Source organism: Mus caroli, chromosome 2 (genome assembly GCF_900094665.2).
Source record: "Mus caroli chromosome 2, CAROLI_EIJ_v1.1, whole genome shotgun sequence".
NCBI classification, from domain to species: Eukaryota; Metazoa; Chordata; class Mammalia; order Rodentia; family Muridae; genus Mus; species Mus caroli.
This window is the reverse complement of record NC_034571.1, coordinates 34,911,144-34,930,073: the sequence shown is the minus strand read 5'-3', so window position 1 is coordinate 34,930,073 and position 18,930 is coordinate 34,911,144. Positions and strand designations below refer to the sequence as shown.

The window sequence follows — 18,930 nt, the reverse complement described above, 5'->3', positions numbered from 1 at the left end:
AGACTAGACTTGCCTTGAACTTACAGAGATCCTTTTGCCTCTGCTCCACCATACCTGGCCCAGTAATGTTTTACGTACCATTGAAGGAAAGAAATTTTGAATCTCATGTTAACTATCATATGGAAGAAATTGTGGCTAGATGTAATATTATCAAGCACAAAGAAAATTATACATTTCCACATGGGTGTGAAAAGTTAAAGGGTAACTGATGACTATAGTTAGTCTGGGTTCTTGGTCGTTTTTTTCTATGTTGTAACTTTTCCCCCCAGGAGGAAGCACCTGATTAAAAACCAGAGACTGAGTTGCATATTTTGTATCTTTTGACTTAAGGAAGGGAAAAAAAAAACCACTAAATTCTTATTAAATATATTATTAGAAGAAAGATTTGAAACATTAAGTCATAATTACATGTTGTTGACCTGGAAATTTTTTCATGTGCCATTGCTAAAACAAAAGGTTGAGGTTGATGAGTCAGCTCTGTGTCCAGACACTAGCCTGATATACTTAGCCATACAGTCCTGGCAGGTTATTCTGCCTCCTTCAGACCAGATGCCCTTATTCATATATGTAAGTGAGGCACCTGAGTGTTTCTAAATGTTTAATAATTATGTTCTATTGTGTGTGTGTGTATACTTATTATGAAACCACTTTTGAAGCCTGAATCTGACAGCTATTTAACTTGGAGCTATCTCCTTCATCTGATTTATAGATCTTGTGTTGCCAAAATTCTATGGCCCACATTTAAGTGGGATGCAGCTAGCCTGGAGGTGTGAATGAATTTCATTCACTGAGAAGTCTAGGGGTTAGTTAACCCTGAAAGATACCCACACAGCAAAAATGTTTGCAAAACTAAAGAAGAAAATTGCAGAAGAGACTGCTGTTGCTCAGAGACCAGGCGGCACAACAAGGATCCCACGCTCTGTGAGCAAGGAGTCTGTGGCCTCCATGGGAGCTGACTCTGGAGATGATTTTGTAAGTGTCTTCTCTTTCTTTGAATGTTTGATAGAGTCAGTATATGTTTCCTAAGTACCACTACAAGGAATCTTTCCAGTAAAAGTTTTTAGATTCTTTTGTGCTTTTTCTAGTTTATAGATATAGAAAACTCTGCATCTCTCATCTTTCATTTTTTTTTTTTTTTTTTCTCTGTGTAGTCCTGGCTGTCCTGGAACTCACTCTGCACTCTGTAGACCAGGCTGGCCTCGAACTCAGAAATCCACCTGCCTCTGCCTCCCAAGTGCTGAGATTGAAGGCATGCCATGCGTCACCACTGCCCTGCTCATCTTTCATTCTTACTAGCCTTTGCTTTGTTATTTTTTATCCATTTTTCCCCTCATGTATTTTGTTTTTCCTTTTATATAACGTGTGCATCTACATAGTCTGATCCTCACTCCCTGTCTCTGATCTAATTTTCTATTAAAATTTACATCTTGCCCTGTGCGATGATACATAGCTTTAATCCCAGCACTTGAGAGGCAGAAGCAGATGGATCTTTTTGAGTTTGAGGCCAGCCTCATCTACAGCACTAGTTCTACATAGAAAAATCCTATCATCCCCACCCCCCCAAAAAGCAAAAAATAAATAAATGAATAATGAATGAATGTATTATGTATATCTTGTTTGCTCCATACGCACATAAATTTTAAGTCACTGTCTGTGAATTGTGGTCTTGAATTAGCCAGAGTGCAGTTTATTGGGAAAGTTGATGGAAAATTATCACTATGGGTTCAGTATCCTATTTTGTTCATAAAGTGTGTGTGTGTGTGTGTGTGTGTGTGTTTGGTAGGATTTCACAGTATGCTGCTTTTATCAGGAAAGAGAATTGCTTGAGGATTATACTAAGTTAAATGATTCTTTAAGGAATTTTAGTGCTTGACATATTCTTATATATGAATATATATAACATAAAAGCAGGTTTATTCTCCAGGTCTGCGAGGAGAGAAAGCATGTAAAGAGCAATGTGTATGTAAAGTGTAAGTCATGAAGCAACTCTAGTGCCCATGTAAGAAGTAGAACGTTAATAATGCTGTTAACGCCACTTAGGTGCTACTTCCAAATTCCCCAACTGTGCCAGAAAGGCAGTAACCTAAACTTTGTGTTTATCATTTTCTTGCTTTATAAAATATTTAAACATTTATGTTTGAGCTCATAATTTATTATTTAAAACTGTATTTTGGGGCTTATGAAAAGGATATGTCATACTCTTCGTGGGCTTACCCTTTTTTTTTTCTTTAACTCAACATTTTCCCAAAGTGCATCTTTGTTCCCTGGAGGTCTGACTCATTTATTTTTACCTTTACTAAAATGCCACCATTTGAAAGGCCGTGTCTTATCCTTCTTCTTCGGTGATTGACATTTGAATTGTTTCCACGGTCAGCTGAGTCTTCTCTTTTCTTCCTCTACCTGAATCCAGGTCGTATTACATGGTAAAAGCTATTAGGTTATTGGAGTGGAGCAATAAAATGACAAGATAAAGATTAGCATTGGCTCCTATAACAAACAGAACATGGGAATGGCTATTTGATCGCCTCACTGAAGAATTTAGCAGAAGGACCTGCTTTCCCTTCATGTTGATGATAAATGAAGTCTGTCATCTACAGTCTGTTCCAGCATAGAGACTGACTTGAATTTAGGGACTACTTGGCTTTGAGACTTTTCCAGTAACCTATTTGAATTTAATTATATAGTCTGATCCTCACCCCCTATCTCTGATCGCTTATATCCAACAGTATATTTCTCTAAACAGACATCTTTCCTGTGTCATCTCTCATTCAAAGTGAACAAATTGGACTCCTTAACTACAACTTTAAACATGAAGTTTCATCTGCCCAAGTCCTTGAACAGAAGCCATAAAGGCTTTTTAGAACCCTCCTCCTTTTGTCTTTTTAGTGCATAATCAGTCAACAGCTATTTGGATTCCATTTCCCAAATGTCTCTAAAACTCCCCTCTCTATTCCATCTACAAGTGTGTTACTTGTGTTTACCTTTTACCCAAGGTGCCTTTTTTCCTGTCTCAAGTAGCTTTTCCTCAAGATAATCTTTAAAGTAAATCTATTCATGTCTCTTAATGCTTAAAACTTGGTAACTTTTTCCTCATTTTCAGCAACTCATTATTGTGGTATATAAACTGATGGTATTGTCATAGCTTACCTATCCAACTTGATCTTAATCAACTTTCTTACACCCTATACTAGATCCATATTTAATTTACTGAACTTTCTGAAACAAAGTGCTTCCTGCCAAGAATTGTTTGCCTATCCTATTTACTCTCTCAGGAATGTGTTGCTCTCTTTAATTCTGTGTTCTTGTGACAGATTCTTGGGTATCCTTTGGAGATTTTCCTCTCATGTTACTTCTAGAAAGCCCCTTGGGCCCTGACCCTTTCCTTCTGAGTGTGGTGCATATTTTCTCTTTTCTCAGTAGTAGTGCCTGCTACTCTGAATTACTAGTGCTGACTCACTTGACAATTACTCCAACAAAACTAGGAGTTCTATGAAAGGCAATAAGGTGAAGCACTTAACTCACACAGGTCAGTCATGAAACGGAGACCTGGGCTTTATTTCTTTTTCTCTTGAAACATGGTCTCACTTGGTAGGCCTGGTTGGCCTCAGTCTCAAAGAGATCTCCTTGACTCTGCTTCCTGAGGACTGGGATTAAAGACAGGTGACACCTTACCAAGCTAAATTTCATTTCTTGCTGCATTATTACTGTGTGACAGTGGACAGATTCCTTCACTTTTCTTTGTTTAGTTCCCTTATCTGTGAAGCAGGAATATAAATAGGATCTATGTTTACTATTAAAGTATATGTCAGGGGTCTCTCAAACCATCCCCTAGGCTGGGTGATATGCCAGGACTACTCAGTGTATATTTTCACTGACTGCCATCGTCAGGGGAAAGATGGGGAAATTGCAACTCCTACAGATTATACTCTGTTCCCCAAGAACTGAGCTGTGACAATACTTGGAAAATGTCTGCTGAGAGATGCTGTACACATGTGATGCACAGACATGCATGTAGGCAAAACATCCATACATCTAGGAAATATGTATTTCCTATAGAAATCCTATAGGGCCTAGTTCTTAGTAAGTATTTCATAATCAGCCTCTGTTGTTGCTACTGCTGTTTTAGAAAAGCCTGTTTCACCACTGTTCCTAATGTTTAGCACAGTGCTAGAGCCTAGGATCTCTCATTCACAGTAATAAAGCAACTTGTTCTGTTTGTGTCTCCCATGGCTCACCACCACTATGGGCATTAGGAAGTAGAACCTTTGAGAGAGGAATAAGTCAGGAGCCCTGGGTATTTAGGATTAGTGCCCTTATAAAAAGCTCCAGACATTGCCCTTCCATTTCTACCATGCAGGGTGCAACAAAAAGGTTCCCATCCATGAACTAAAAAGTGAGCCCTTACCAAACACTAAACTTTCCCTGGGTCCTGATTTTAGTGATCTCAAACTGCAGAACTAAGAAGTCCATTTCTGTCATCTCTAAGCTACCGATGTCCTCTGTTATAGAAGTGTAAACAGAGAAGACAACTAGGAGAAGATGGTGTGTAATAGGAGCAAATGTGTGGCAGCTTCTGATCTGAGGTCTGACAAATGCTGCTTTATGTACTCCTCATACAGCTCTGCAAGGTCAATCCAAGTCACTGTCACAGTTCACCATAAGGGAAACAGTGTCCAGGGCAGTTGGGTAATCAGACCAGGTTCTTACAGCTAAGAAGTGGTGAAGCTGAGACTTGAGCCCAGGTGCTATAACTCCACAGACTACTTTTTACCTGTCCTTGACACTGACCCTGAGAGGGGTAAGGCTCACTGGAAAAGCACTTTACTAATATATGTGAGGCCCTAGATTCAATCCCCAGTACAGAATCTTTTTATAAGCACTAGGTGTCTAGGTTTACTCAGTACCAGACAAAACAGAAAAACTGGCTCCCAGTAAAGATTGAATGGCAAGTAACAGTTAAATAAATGTTTAAAATGGGTTGGAAGTTGTTCATCCACCTATAAAACCATCATGGAGATAAACTGTAAAAACACTATGAAAGATGCGGTATTATTAGTATTATTTTGAGTTTTGTTTGTTGTGGTAACAGAATTCTGCCTAAGTAGAAAAATACCATTCTTAGTGATGTATAATTAGAATTCAGAATGAAAGCTCCTGATGTCTATTATTTGAACCTCATCAAAATAAGAATTGAAGAAGCAAATGTGAGAAAAACATTTGAGGGGCAAATGTAAAATGATTGCTAGGCCACTCTCCCTACTTCTTTAATGTAGTTTTGAAAACTTTTATAGTAAAACCAAAGACTCAGCTGTCATCAGGGTGACACATACCTATACTCTTAGCATTTAGGAGGATAAGGAAGGAAGATCTTCAGTTCAAGGCCAGAATGGACCCTATAGGAAAACACTATCTAAATTTTCTTTTAGCATTTTAAATTTTGTTTACCTTACCCCCCATGTGTGTGTGTTGTGCATTAAGTATATACACACACACACACACATGCATATATATATGGGTATACTTACCTGTGCAAGCATATGTGGAGGCTAGAGGTCAACTTTGGGAATCTTCCTCTGTTGATCTCTACCTTTTATTTTATTTTATTTTATTTTATTTTATTTTGTCTTGTGTGTTTGTGTGTGCATGTGGGTGCCTAGGTGCACACACAGGCAAAAGCGAAGAGGAAACTGGCTATCTTCCTCTTGCTCCCTGACTTCTTTTAAAATGGGTCTCTCGCTCAAAAAGAAATTCCTTTGAGCAATGCAGGTTGGCTAAGGAGTAATCCACTTGTCCTCCCCTAACATTGGGGATCAGGTGCATGCAGACATATTTGGTATTTTTTCTAGGTGCTTAGAAATTCAACGCCAGTCCACATGCTTGTCTAGCAAGTACTCTTACCCACTGAGCCTGGAGCTCACCATTTTGTTATGGTATCTGCCTGTCTTCTCCCTCCCACACAGTGCAGGGGTTACAGGAATATACCACCATACCTGGCAGATCCAAACTTACATCTTTCTACAGCAGGTACTTTTTCCACTGAACCATCTCCCCAGCCCCTTTTTCAAAAGATATTTTGTAAGTAGCTTACTAATTAGTAATCTTCCTTATGGCATTTTTTTACATGCTTAGTTTTGTTTTACTCATCCCACCCCACCCTTCTTTCTTGCATCTCTTTGTTTTTCATCAGACGTCATCGTCGCAGTAGTAGTAGTAGTGACAAGATAGGAGAGATGGCTTATTGGGTAAAGGCACTTGCTGCAAGCCTCATTACTTAAGTTTGATCTCTGGGACCTATATGATAGATGAGAACCAACGCCTGAAAATGTCCTCTGACCTCTACACAAATGTACATACATACACATACATACATACATACATACATACATACATACATACATACATACATAAATGCCAGGGCTGGAGAGATGGCTCAGCGGTTAAGAGCACTGACTGCTCTTCCAAAGGTCCTGAGTTCAAATCCCAGCAGCCACATGGTGGCTCACAACTATCTGTAATGAGATCTGATACACTCTTCTGGGGTGTCTGAAGACAGCTACAGTGTACTTACATATAATAAATAAATCTTTAATAAATAAATAAATAAATGCCAAAATTTTGAGGGAAAGGGGGTTAGAATATCAGCTAGGCATGATGACTTATGCCTGTAATATCGAAATTCAGGAAGTAATACAACCAAGTTCAAGTCCAGCCTGAACTACAGAATGAGACTTTGTCTCAAAACCAGAAAGAAACCTCTCCCCTTAAAGTAAACTACGTCTTAGCAGTAACAGATGATATCCAGAGTAATAGTAGTACACATAGACTTTTAAGTTTTGAGGGTTTTTTGTATAACCCAGGCTATCCTCTAACTCAAAGAGATATACCACCTCTGCTTCCTGACCTGGGTGTTAAGGCCAGTGTCACCATGCCTGGTTTTCCATAAGTATTTTGTTTGTTTGCTTGCTTGCTTGTTTGTTTGCTTGCTTGCTTGTTTGTTTTGAGACAGAGTCTGACTGTCCTGGCTGTCCTAGAACAGCCTATGTAGACCAGGCCTTAAACTCAAAGATTCACCATCCTCTGCCTCCCAGTGCTAGAATTAAAGGTGTTTACCACCACACACAACTTTCCACAAGTTTTAAAATAATTGATTGTTGGGGAGAAAAGTAGATGCCTATTCATATATTGAACTATTGAAAGCATGTTTTCTGTGAAAGTCTGATGCATTTTAGAGGTTTGGATTAATAACCTTTTGTTTTATAAATGGGGATACTGAAGCTTTATCAATACAGGACAAAGTCTTAGCCATGCACAAGACTATGGTTCTTTGTCCCTTTATTCCAGGAACTTAATCTTTAGAAGACAAAGTGATCTCTTTCTTGGTATTATGTTCTTGGTGTAATATGATCATAAGAACTTAATTATTTTATACTATTAGATAAAGGACTACATTTATTGCAGTAGCTTACACCAGCATAGACTTATGTGACTTATACTTGTGTGACAGCACCTATGGCTTTCATGTCACTCAGGAAGGTAGTGTTACTTCCACTCTACAGGTGGAGGAGAAAGGCCTCACTAGGAAGGCTTCAATGATTTAATCAGCTAAAATGTAATAAATATAAAGAAGTGGGGCTGGCAAGATGGCTCAGCGGGTAAAAGCACTGACTGGTCTTCAGGAGGTCCTGAGTTCAAATCCTGGCAACCACATGGTGGCTCACAAACACCCATGGTGTTTCTGAAGTCAGCTAGAATGTACTTTCGTACAGTAATAAATCTTTGGGCCGGAGCAAGCAGGGACTGAGTGAGCAGGGCCAACCAGAGCGAACAGAGGTCCTAAAAATTCAGTTCCCAACAACCACATGAAGGCTCACAACCATCTGTACAGCTACAGTGTACTCATATGCATAAAATAAATAAATACAGGGCTAGAGAGTCACATGAACTGTTCTTCCCTTTCATCTGTCTCAACAGGCTTCTGATGGTAGCAGCTCCAGAGAAGATCTCTCATCCCAGCTTTTGAGAAGAAATGAACAGATAAGGAAATTAGAGGCCAGACTTTCTGGTATGTATTAAGAAGCCATAAACAGCAAACTAGTCAAAAAGTTTTTTTTAAAAGCATCTATTTTTCTGCTCCTGAAGTTTCTAGCCACAGCTATAAAAAGTGTTTAAAGTTTATGCAAAGGTTGGTATGGTGCTGCAGGCCTTTGATAATAGTACTTAGGGAGGCAGGAAGATTGTAAATTTAAGGTCAGCCTAGGCTACATAGCAAGTTGCTGGGGGGCGGGATGGGGGGATTCAGAGAGATGGTTCAGAGGGTCAGTGGACCAGCTGCCAAGACTGACAACAGAGTTTAATCCCTGGGACCCAAATGGAGGAAAGAGAGGATCACCTTCTGAAAGCTTTCCTCTAATGCATGCATGTGCACAGAAAATTTAAAAAAAAAAAAATTTTAAAACAAAAAGTTTGAAGACTTTTATTTATTTTTATTTTTTTTTACAATGAGAAAAAAATGTAGAATAGATTTGGCCATGTTCCACCATTAGCATAGCTTACTTTCAGGTACAAAATTATAGGGACCACTCTCTATAGGCTAGGGAATGAGCAACAGATGTTGAATACATGTGCTACAGATAAGTTTTGCTGCTGGGCTGCCACTTAGTGTAGCTCACATCACTCATGTGAGTCTTGCTCCAGGACTTGAGGCCATTTTTTACTGATTTTCCTAACTTTATTATCTGCTTCTTTAGGAGGTGTAATTCTCATTACATCTCTGTCTTAGTCACTATACTACTGTTGCTGTGAAGAAACACCATGACCAAGGCAGCTTTTAAAAAAGAAAGCATGTATTGGGGGCTTGCTTACAGTTTCAGAGGTTTAGTTTAGTCCATTTTCATCATGGTGGGAAGCATGATGATTGGCAACTGTGTTGCTAGAGAAGTAACAGAGACCTATATCCTGATGTGAAAGCAAAGAGACATCAGGTCTGGTGTGGGCTTCTGAACCTCAAAAGAACACACCCAGTGAGTGACACAGTCCCATAAACTAGGTCACATCTACTCTGGCAAGGCCATGCCTTCCAATCCCTCTAAAATAGGGCCACTCCTTGGTGACTAAGCATTCAATTATATGAGCCTGTGGGAGCCATTCTTATTCAGTTCTTTTGCTTTTTTTTTTTAATTGGGTATTTATTTCATTTACATTTCCAATGCTATCCCAAAAGTCCCCCACCCACCCACTCCCACTTCTTGGCCCTGGTGTTCTCCTGTACTGAGGCATATAAAGTTTGCAAGACCAATGGGCCTCTCTTTCCACTGATGGCCGACTAGGCCATCTTCTGCTACATATGCAGCTAGAGTCAAGAGCTCTGGGGGGTACTGGTTAGTTCATATTGTTGTTCCACCTAGAGGATTGCAGATCCCTTTAGCTCCTTGGGTACTTTCTCTAGCTCCTCCATTGGGGGCCCTGTGATCCATCCAATATCTTATTCAGTTCTTATGCTGTTCAGTTTACAATTTACACAGCTCCCATTATATCCTTTAACCAAACAAGGCATGTTCATACTAGAATTGTGAATTTTTATATATTTTTTTGACAGTAGACATATTTTGATAGCTTCATCCTGTGAAGTGGTTCATGATTTATGTGTCTCCTTTTGTTCCTTGAATTTATGCCAATTTTTTTTTTTTTGCGTGAAAACAGTAAAGTAAAATTATTTCACTGGATTGTATGTGAAATAAATTTGTATAGCTGTCAGAAGTCTATAGCATTATTCACACTATTGTTAATCATTTTTTCTTCAGGTTCAGCTTCTTGGGGTCAACAAAATAAGGCACACAGAGAGTGAATTCAAACTAAAATTCAGACCTAGCTCCAGACAGCCTGCTTAAAGTCAGTTGTTAGTATCTTGTACACCTATCCATAACATTGGTTGTTCTATCTTGATACCTGTAAACAACACTAGTAGCAGAAGTGAAATAGCTATTCCTTAATGTTGGGAAGGCTCTTGTAGTGTTAGTAAGTGCTTTTCCTGATACAGAAAGGAGAGTGAGTGGCCTTGACATGTATCATCTTAGGAATTAACATCTTAGGAATTGTCACTGGCCTTGTATGAGTAATAACAATAACAGCAATGTTTTACTCATTGCTGTGTGCCAAGTACTTAATGTATAGATTACTTTAATGTTTCCTTTGAAATATATGTAATTAGGCCCAATGTGTAATTAGGCAGTTTAATCCTAGCACTCAGGAGGCATAGGCAGGTGGATCTCTGAGCTTGAAGCCAACCTGGTCTACAGAGAAAGTTCCAGGACAGCCAGGGCTACACAGAGAAACCCGTCTCCAAAAAAGAGAGAAATAAATATTATTAATACCAATTAATATTGAAGAAATTAATATTCCAGATCAGCAATTTACTTAAGATTCTTAGCTAAGAACTGGCAAAGTTGAGATTTGAACTACTCTCTACTTTTATATAATACCAAAATGTTTTCTTTGGCACCTCAGATAATTTTTTCACCTTTGAGGTGACCTATGTCACTCAGTTCCTGTATAGAAAGGGAGCACCTACACCAATCTAGAAATTGAGCACCTATGCCATAAAGGCAGTTCTATGCTAAGGTGTTTGCTGTTTACCTAACCACTGTTGTTCAGTTTTATGGTTGCACATGAGCTTTTAGTGCTTACCCTTGATCTGGCATACTGCTAAAGGCAACAGGGAATGGGAACTGTCTTAGTCACTGTTCCATTGCTATGTTGAGAGACCATGACCAAAGCAAATGTTACAAAAGAAAACATTTAATTGGGGGCTTCCTTACAGTTCCAGAAATTTAGTCCATTATTGTCTTAGCTGGGAGTGGCAGCATGCAGGCAGTCACTGGAGCAGTAGCTGAGAGTTATATCCTGATCCATAATCAGAGAGAGACAGATATACTGGCTCCACGTAGCTTTTGAAACCTCAAGCCCACCTCTTGTGATATACTTCCAACAAGGCTCTACCTCCTAATCGTTCTAATCCTTTCAAATAGTCCCACTCCCTGATGACAAAGCATTCAAATATGTGTGCCTGTGGAAGCCATTTTTAGTCGAAGCACCAAAGGAAAACTGAGATGTAGAACAGATGAATGGAGATGATGGTGGGTTTTTTATAGCAGGGCATTTCTGATGACCAGGCCTAGCCTAATTGTTCTCTGTCCAGGCTAAACAAATCTACCTGTTTGTACTCACTGTTTATTCCATGGGAAGTTTGTACTATTCCTGTTTGCCTGTGTCATTCATTGTTAATGGGAGGCTTTCTACCTAGCTTTTCTTAACAGGACTGGGATTCAGGTTAAGAAAATCATCATCATCTTCATTCATTTTTTTTTGTTTGTTTGTTTAATTAACTTCCTTTCCTGATGTTTGTCCACGACTGGTATGTGCACCACCCTCCTCACCCAAGACTATGCTGAACAGGTCCGAAACTTGCAGAAGATAAAAGAGAAGCTTGAAATTGCATTAGAAAAACACCAGGATTGTACGTATTTTTTTTTCTGCTTTCTTTAATCTTTTCAGGCTTTAGCCTTTTAAATGAATTAGTATATTATTAAATGTACTCATTAGAACTCATATCTCTATTTTATACTGTTCTTAATGAGATTGATGTGACATTTGACTGAAAGTTGTCAAGTATAAGCATATTTGTGTTGCTTTGTAGGCGTACTACTTAAGAGGGGATCATTCTGTACTCATCTCTGTCTAGTTGACCCACTTACTGATTGCCCTTAGGTTTTAGTACCATCTAGTACCTGACCCTCGGGTCTAACTTAGGAAAATATTTTCAACATAGTTTCATTACTGTTATATTGACTGTGGGGAAGCTCTGACATCACTATACCAACAATAAAATGGACATACCCTAACCTATCCCAACTCGTGTTTTCATGGGGTATTGTCATCCAAGAAAGGTGCTACAGGAAGTCAGAAGAAAACTAAAGAAAGCTCTTGTTTTGTTGTTGTTGTTGTTGTTGTTGTTGTTACTAGTTTTTATTTTTATTTTGTTTTTAATTCTGATGAAAAGGTAGTAGCTGTCACAGAAGCCTTGGTGTTTTCTGCCCACCTACCTTAAGTGTTTGTCATGATACCATTCAAAAAGCTACTGTTTGATGTCTTTACTATTACAGAAAGCAAAAGTAAGGACTCGGAGCCTTACCAGGGCAAAAGGGTTGTAGAAGCTTGAGTATTTCAGTGTCATAGTCCATTTCTGTGACCGTGCTTCTTTCATTTAGTGACATTGGTAAGCTACTCACATGAGCTTTCATCATGCTCTATCTTTCTGAAGTATCTGAAGTGTGTCTCAAATAGAGCCTCTTTGTTAACAGCTTCCATGCGGAAATTTCAAGAACAGAATGAAACATTCCAAGCCAGCAGAGCCAAAATGGCAGAAGGACTGGCTTTGGCATTAGCCAGGAAGGACCAGGTATTTAAATGTGGTACTGTCCAAGGCTCAGAAAAGATTTCCCTTAGGAACCCAACTTAAAAATCATGACACAGACCTGATAAAGGTCTATATTACCTAGAAGGAAAGGATTACATATAAGTTCTTTAAGTATTCATTTGGCCTTTTCTTATGAAATCAGACTTGACAATTTAATCATGAAATGTGTCCAGAATGTGAGAGAATTATTCTCTGTGTATCTTTGTAAAATAGAAATGAAAAGTGACGTATCCATAATTGACTAGTGAGCCTACAAAGATCTTACCTGCTAAAAAGTTGTCCCCAACCCTGCACCCCCAAGCACCTGCCTCTTCCAGTATAATTACTGGACATTACTTACAGCAGTTCACAAAGCCTTTTGACCCTTTCTCCAAAGTCAAGCATAGACTGAAGGGAACTCTTCATCCCCATAGAAACAGCTACTGCAAGGTGCTACATGAATGGCAACAACAGGAAAAATGAGCCAAGTGTGGTGCATGTTTATAATCTCAACACTTGGATTGATACAGGAGGATCAGGTCTTCAAGGCCAGCCTGGTCTATTTGAAACCCTGTCTCCAAAAAAAGGGGATGGGGGGAATAAATTAATTAATTCAAAACAAAAAAATAATGTAAAAGGGAAAATAGTATTAGAGTAACTATGGGGTTTGTTATATTTGATATAGTCAGTAGTGGGGTTTTTTGGGGGTGGGGGGTGAGACAGGGTTTCTCTGTGTAGCCCTGGCTGTCCTGGAACTCACTTTGTAGACCAGGCTGGCCTCCAACTCAGAAATCCACCTGCCTCTGCCTCCTGAGCCGAGTGCTGGGATTAAAGATGTGCACCACCATGCCCGGCTTGTCAGTAGTGTTTTGAATTAGGGTAAATATCAGTGTTCCATAGTGATAATCCTGTAGATAAGTGGATAAGTGGTTAGCTTGTTTTAAAGTATAAATATAAAAGCATCTACTAGTACTCAAGAGATAACTATGGTATGTGAATGTATGCAAATATGAGAAAAAACAATCAAAAAGTAGTATATTGTTTTGTAGCTATCATGATTGGACCTTTTGTACCAATATTATTTCCCTTGAATTCTCTTTTGTGAATGAGGAGTCTCATATCCCTCTCCTTTGTCATACACCAGAGGGCATAACACATACTAGAAAATTAAGCACTAGGCAATGGTGGAGCACACCTTTGATCCCAGCACTCGGGTCAGGAGGCAGAGGCAGGCAGATTTCTGATTTGGAGGCTATCCTTCCTGGTCTACCAGGCTAGCGAGTTCCAGGACAGACAGCCAGGACTATATAGAGAAACCCTGTCTTGGGGATTGGGGTTGTCTTAAGAAAAAAGAAAAGAAAAGAAAAGAAAATTAAGCAAGAGAGCAGACAATTAACAAATACTCTTCTTGGTCTTGCTTCCCAAGACTTTCAATAAATTGATGTCTAAACATCAGCCATGTGACCCAACTCAGTAGATTCTAGCTGCCCACTGAAGAAGTAATAGCAGTGCTCCTGGAAGACACAGAAGAATAGCAGAGCTTGAATGTCCTATGAGCAGACACCTGCAGGCTATACTGTGTTCTAGAATTTTATGGAAAAATCATTTTCCATTTTTTTTTAAGGACATTTTAACTTTCTTAATACTGAACCAGTTCTATGGGGTTTTTTGTTTGTCTATGTAATTGTGTGTCATTCCTCTTGTTGTTGTTGACTGATGACTTTTAGGGGCAAGTTGTTTTCTGAAAGTCTTAGTATTGCAGGTTCGCTCCCCTGGAAAGCTTACTTCTCCTTTTGTTTTGTTTTAGGAATGGTCAGAAAAGATGGAACAGCTTGAAAAGGTCAGTCATTATTGTTTTATGCATGCTGGCATCATCTGTGGGGTTTAAGAACTATTTTCTCCAGCCAGCACTAGTTGGTAAAGGCCCGTAATCCCAGCTACTCAACAGGCTGAACCAAGAGGATTGCAAGGTCAAGGCCTGCCCTGGCTTTGACCAGAGTGAGTTCAAAACCAGCCCTAACAACTTTGCAAGATTCCATTCTTTAATTTAAAAAAAAAAAATCGTTTGTTAAATTCTTATGTGTTTTGTTTTGTTTTGTTCTTTATTTTGGTTTTTTGAGACAGGGTTTCTCTGTGTAGCCCTGGCTGTCCTGGAACTCACTTTGTAGACCAGGCTGGCCTTGAACTCAGAAATCTGCCTGCCTCTGCCTCCAAAGTGCTGGGATTAAAGGCGTGCACCACCACCGCCCGGCTTATGTGTTATTTTTTGTCTGTGTGACTCTATGCCACATGTGTGACACACAGACACATGGAGACCAGAACAATTGGACCCCTTGGAACTAGAATCACATAGCTACTTGCCTTAGAAGTTCCAAGTGCTGGGAACTTTTCTGGAATAGCAATAAATTCCCTTCACTACTGAGCTAGCCACCTCAAAATTCTTTTAAAGTCAGAAGTGGGAACTGGCAAAGTGGTTCAGTGTGTAGAGGTACGTGCTGCTGAGCCTGACACCTGTATTCAGTCTCCAGAAACCACATGCTGGAAGGAGAGAACCATCACCTACAAGTTGTTCTGTGACCTACACATGTACACCATGGTACACACGAGCCCATGTTCACATACATATACATACACATACATATACGTGCACAAATAATAAACATTAATAAAAATCAATCTCATATGTTATAAAACAAGACTCTACTCCCCAGTATCCAGCTTACAGTACTGGTTGCTGCAGTCCTTGAAGCAGGACACTAGGTGATTGGAATAACTTCAGTAGCCTGCCTTTTTTCTTCCTCCTGATGGGCATGCTGGATATCTTTTGTTAGCTTCCTGTTTTACTCTCTACCATCATCTGGCCAAAGGCCAAAGGCTGATGCATTAACTGGGCTTGGCGCCCTCTGGCTTTGAGTGGCCACTTGGGAACAGGAAGAATGACAGTAGAAAGAGTGTAATTCAGATGTTTATTCCTCAACTTTATCCACACGGTGTCCCTTGGATTTCCTTAATCCTGTGACCAAAACAAGCTTCTGTTGAACTACAGATGGACACTTGGAGATGTTTTTTCTTACAATCTCTCCCTCTTTTTAGTGCCTTCTTGGGGGCTTTTGAGGGTGTTTTGTTTTGTTTGCTTCACAGGCAAACTGGCTCTGCTACCTGTTTGGTTGTAGGCCCTGATTGACCCTGTAGTCACATTGGGAATGCTGCCTAACAAAACTAGGGGAACCAGAACATTGCTCATGGTTTAGCACTGAAGAGATTGGAGAGCGTCTTGGCTAAACAAAGATGTTATCCTAGGACCATTGATCAATGGGCTACATAGGCAGCTAGTTGCTACATAGCAAAGCCTGTCTCAAAATAATGTCTAGGGTCCTGAGAAATGGGGAAAGGCACTTGTGGCTAAGTCTGGTGACTTGAGTTTGATCCCTGGAACCCATAAGTTATCATTTGACCTCTAAACATGTGTTGTGACAGGTGTGTGTGCGTCTCTGTGTGTGTGTGTGTGTGTGTGTGTGTGTGTGTGTGTGTTTACAATTACACAGTTTAAAAACTAATTTTAAAAGTTCTGCTTGTACAATACCGATTTCTAATACTTGGGTTGCCTAAGTTGGTGTCTTCTTACAGGATAAAAGGTTTCTAACATCTCAGCTGCAAGAAGTAAAGAACCAGAGCTTGAGCCTTTTTCAAAAAAGAGATGAAATTGATGAATTAGAGGGATTCCAGCAACAGGAAATCAGCAAAGTAAAACACATGGTACGTGTTTCAGTTTTAGAAGTTCAGTAACAGTACCAATGAGCAGTGAGCCTTTATGATCATCACTTGTAAGACTGTAAACACCCTCATAGTCTTTGTTATTAACAACATTGAAATATTTCAGGTTTATTAAAAGTGGACAAGTTCTATTTGAAATGTTTCTTTTTTACCTTCTGTTTTTTTTAAGGACTACACATTCAGCCTAATTCTCATCCCACAAAAATGTCATTCTCTTTTTTCTTTCTGTGTGGTGTGTGTGTGTGTGTGTGTGAGAGAGAGAGAGAGAGAGAGAGAGAGAGAGAGAGAGAGAGAGTGTGTGTGAGAGTGTTTCGGGGGGTGGGGGGGAACAAACACATGCCACAGCTTGTGTATGGTCAGAGGACAACTTTCAGGAATCCATTCTCTCCTTACAGCATGGAATCCAGGGATTGAATTCTGGTAGCAAAGCTTGTGAAGCAAGTTCCTTTACCCACTGAGTCATTTCAGTGGTCTGACTATCTGTTTAAAGTAGTGGCCTAATGGGACATTATGTCTTCTTATCAGCTTTTAAAGAAAGAAGAATGCTTGGGGAAGCTGGAGCAAGAATTGGATGCACGAACCAGGGAACTTAACCGTACTCAGGAGGAGTTGGTGACTTCTAATCAGTTGTCATCTGACTTAAACAAGCGGCTAGAAGAATTGCAGAGACACTGCTCAACGCTGGAAGAACAGAGGTTCTTGCTTGGTCTGTGGGGCCCTTGGGAGAGGTGTTGGTGTAGCATTGCTAAAGCCCACCCACATGTCCCCATTGCTGATCCAAACCTTTTTATCTCAGTGCTGGCCAAGGCTTCTGCATTTATCCTTACATGTCTAGGCCTCAGGCCGTCTACTCCATCACATCACTAACTCTCTCTCTCCCTCCCCTGCAGAGGCACAAGTTTATTCTAGTAAAACTAAGCAGGACAATCTGATTTGAGTTGTAAAGTTATTGAGTACTTCATTGCCTAGACCTGGGTGGTCTTCCTGCTTCTGTTTCTGAAAGCCAAGGAGCCTTTACACGGAGATAAACTTAGTGTGGCTGTAACAACACTTGCAGCCTGAAATATAATGAATCATGTGCATTCTGCCTTTGGAGAGTAATAGAGGAAATATCAAAATTTGCTCGTTGTCTGCTTTCTTTTCATGAAGAGATCACTTGACAGCTTCAAAAGCAGGTGCAGAACATAAGATTGTAGTCCTGGAACAAAAGGAACAAGAGCTCCAGGAGATCATCCAGCAGCATTCCATTGACCTACAAAAGGTAAAATCAGGAACAAGGACAGGGACTTCCTCCTGAGTCCCACAGGTCTACTTCCTGTTCTAGCCAAATTGTACCCATGGAGAGCAGCTACTCAGCCTCCCAGGTTGCTGAACAGAAAGCATGGTATTTCCAGATGAGGTGGCACATACCTATAGTCTAGGGACTTGAGAAGCTAAGACAGGCTTAGGCATTTGAGATTGGTTTTGAAAACAGTTTAAGACATCCATTTCTTTTTCCTTTTTTTTTTTTAAGGAAGTGGAAGAGGTGAAGGGAGAAAAGACAACAGTATCCTAACTGGAATTCTAAAAACATAGTATTTATTTATTTATTTTGGTTTTGATTGACAGTCTAAATTGCTTAAAAAGGTCTAGAACTTAGAGTTATCTAACCTCAGTCTCCCAAGTAGCAAAGATTAAAGTTTGTTTCACTGTACCCATATAAAGCAAAGCATGTCATTTGTTTGTTCTAACCATGTCTTATGGGCCTTGGAATTAGTGTAGCAGTAGAGCATGTGCTTACTATAAAGCCTTGAGTTCAGTCCCTAACACCACGAAGAAAAATATTATGTCTTAAAGTACTACATAAATAGACCTTGAGTAGAGGAATGCTTAACAGCCACTGACCTGCCCAGAATATTACTCAGACTTACCTTGTTTTTATTTTTGTTTCTTGTTTGGTTGAAAGAAATGTATTGCTCAGTATAAAAGAAACTGTAGTCCTGTGCTAAATTCTGAGACTAGATAGATGAACAATAATAACTGTTTTTCTGTGTGTGTGTACACACATAGGTTAGAAGTCAATCCAGAATAGTCAGTTCTATCTTTCCACTAGGTAGGTCCTAAGAATCAAGCTAGGATGTATGGCTTGTTGGCATGTGCCTTAACCCGCTGAGCCATATTATTGGCCCCAAAGGATTATTCTATTCATTTCCCTTTTTTCATAATGTGTGTGTGTGTGAGGTTTATCTGTTTATGTGTTTTATGTATATGAGTACTTTGTCTACATGTTCATCTGTACACCAGAAGAGAATATCAGATCCCAGATTCCATTATAGATGGTAAGCCATAATGTGAGAATTGAACTCAGGAACTCTGGAAGAGCAGCCAGTGCTTTTAACTGCTGAGCCATCTCTCTCTAGCCCCATCCAATATATTTTGATCATATTCTTTTTTTTTTTAAGATTTATTTATTTATTATATGTAAGTACACTGTAGCTGTCTTCAGACACTCCAGAAGAGGGAGTCAGATCTCATTATGGATAGTTGTGAGCCACCATGTGGTAGCTGGGATTTGAACTCTGGACCTTCAGAAGAGCAGTTGGGTGCTCTTACAAACTGAGCCATCTCACCAGCCCTATATTTTGATCATATTCTTTTTTTCTTTTTCTTTTTTTTTTTTTTTTTTTTTTTTTTTTTTTTTTTACATATTTTCCTCAATTACATTT

At 39.5% G+C, this 18,930-nt stretch overlaps 1 protein-coding gene across 8 annotated transcripts in view; it reads left to right on the top strand.

Moving 5' to 3' along the window:
• Positions 1–18,930, top strand: part of Golga1 (golgin A1) — a 48,810-nt gene that overhangs the window by 1,262 nt on the left and 28,618 nt on the right. For 5 of the 8 annotated variants that reach the window (XR_003835554.1, XM_021155478.2, XM_029472424.1 and 2 more), the window contains exons 3-10: positions 710–972; positions 7,972–8,062; positions 11,438–11,512; positions 12,357–12,454; positions 14,259–14,291; positions 16,079–16,207; positions 16,751–16,920; positions 17,375–17,486. Coding sequence is in view for 7 of the 8 variants with exons in the window: in XM_021155478.2 (XP_021011137.1) it covers positions 838–972; positions 7,972–8,062; positions 11,438–11,512; positions 12,357–12,454; positions 14,259–14,291; positions 16,079–16,207; positions 16,751–16,920; positions 17,375–17,486 (843 nt within the window). In the remaining variant the exon portion in view is untranslated. The remainder of the gene's footprint in view (positions 1–709; positions 973–7,971; positions 8,063–11,437; positions 11,513–12,356; positions 12,455–14,258; positions 14,292–16,078; positions 16,208–16,750; positions 16,921–17,374; positions 17,487–18,930) is intronic. The other 3 variants (XM_029472421.1, XM_029472418.1, XM_029472436.1) reach the window with 2 other exon arrangements.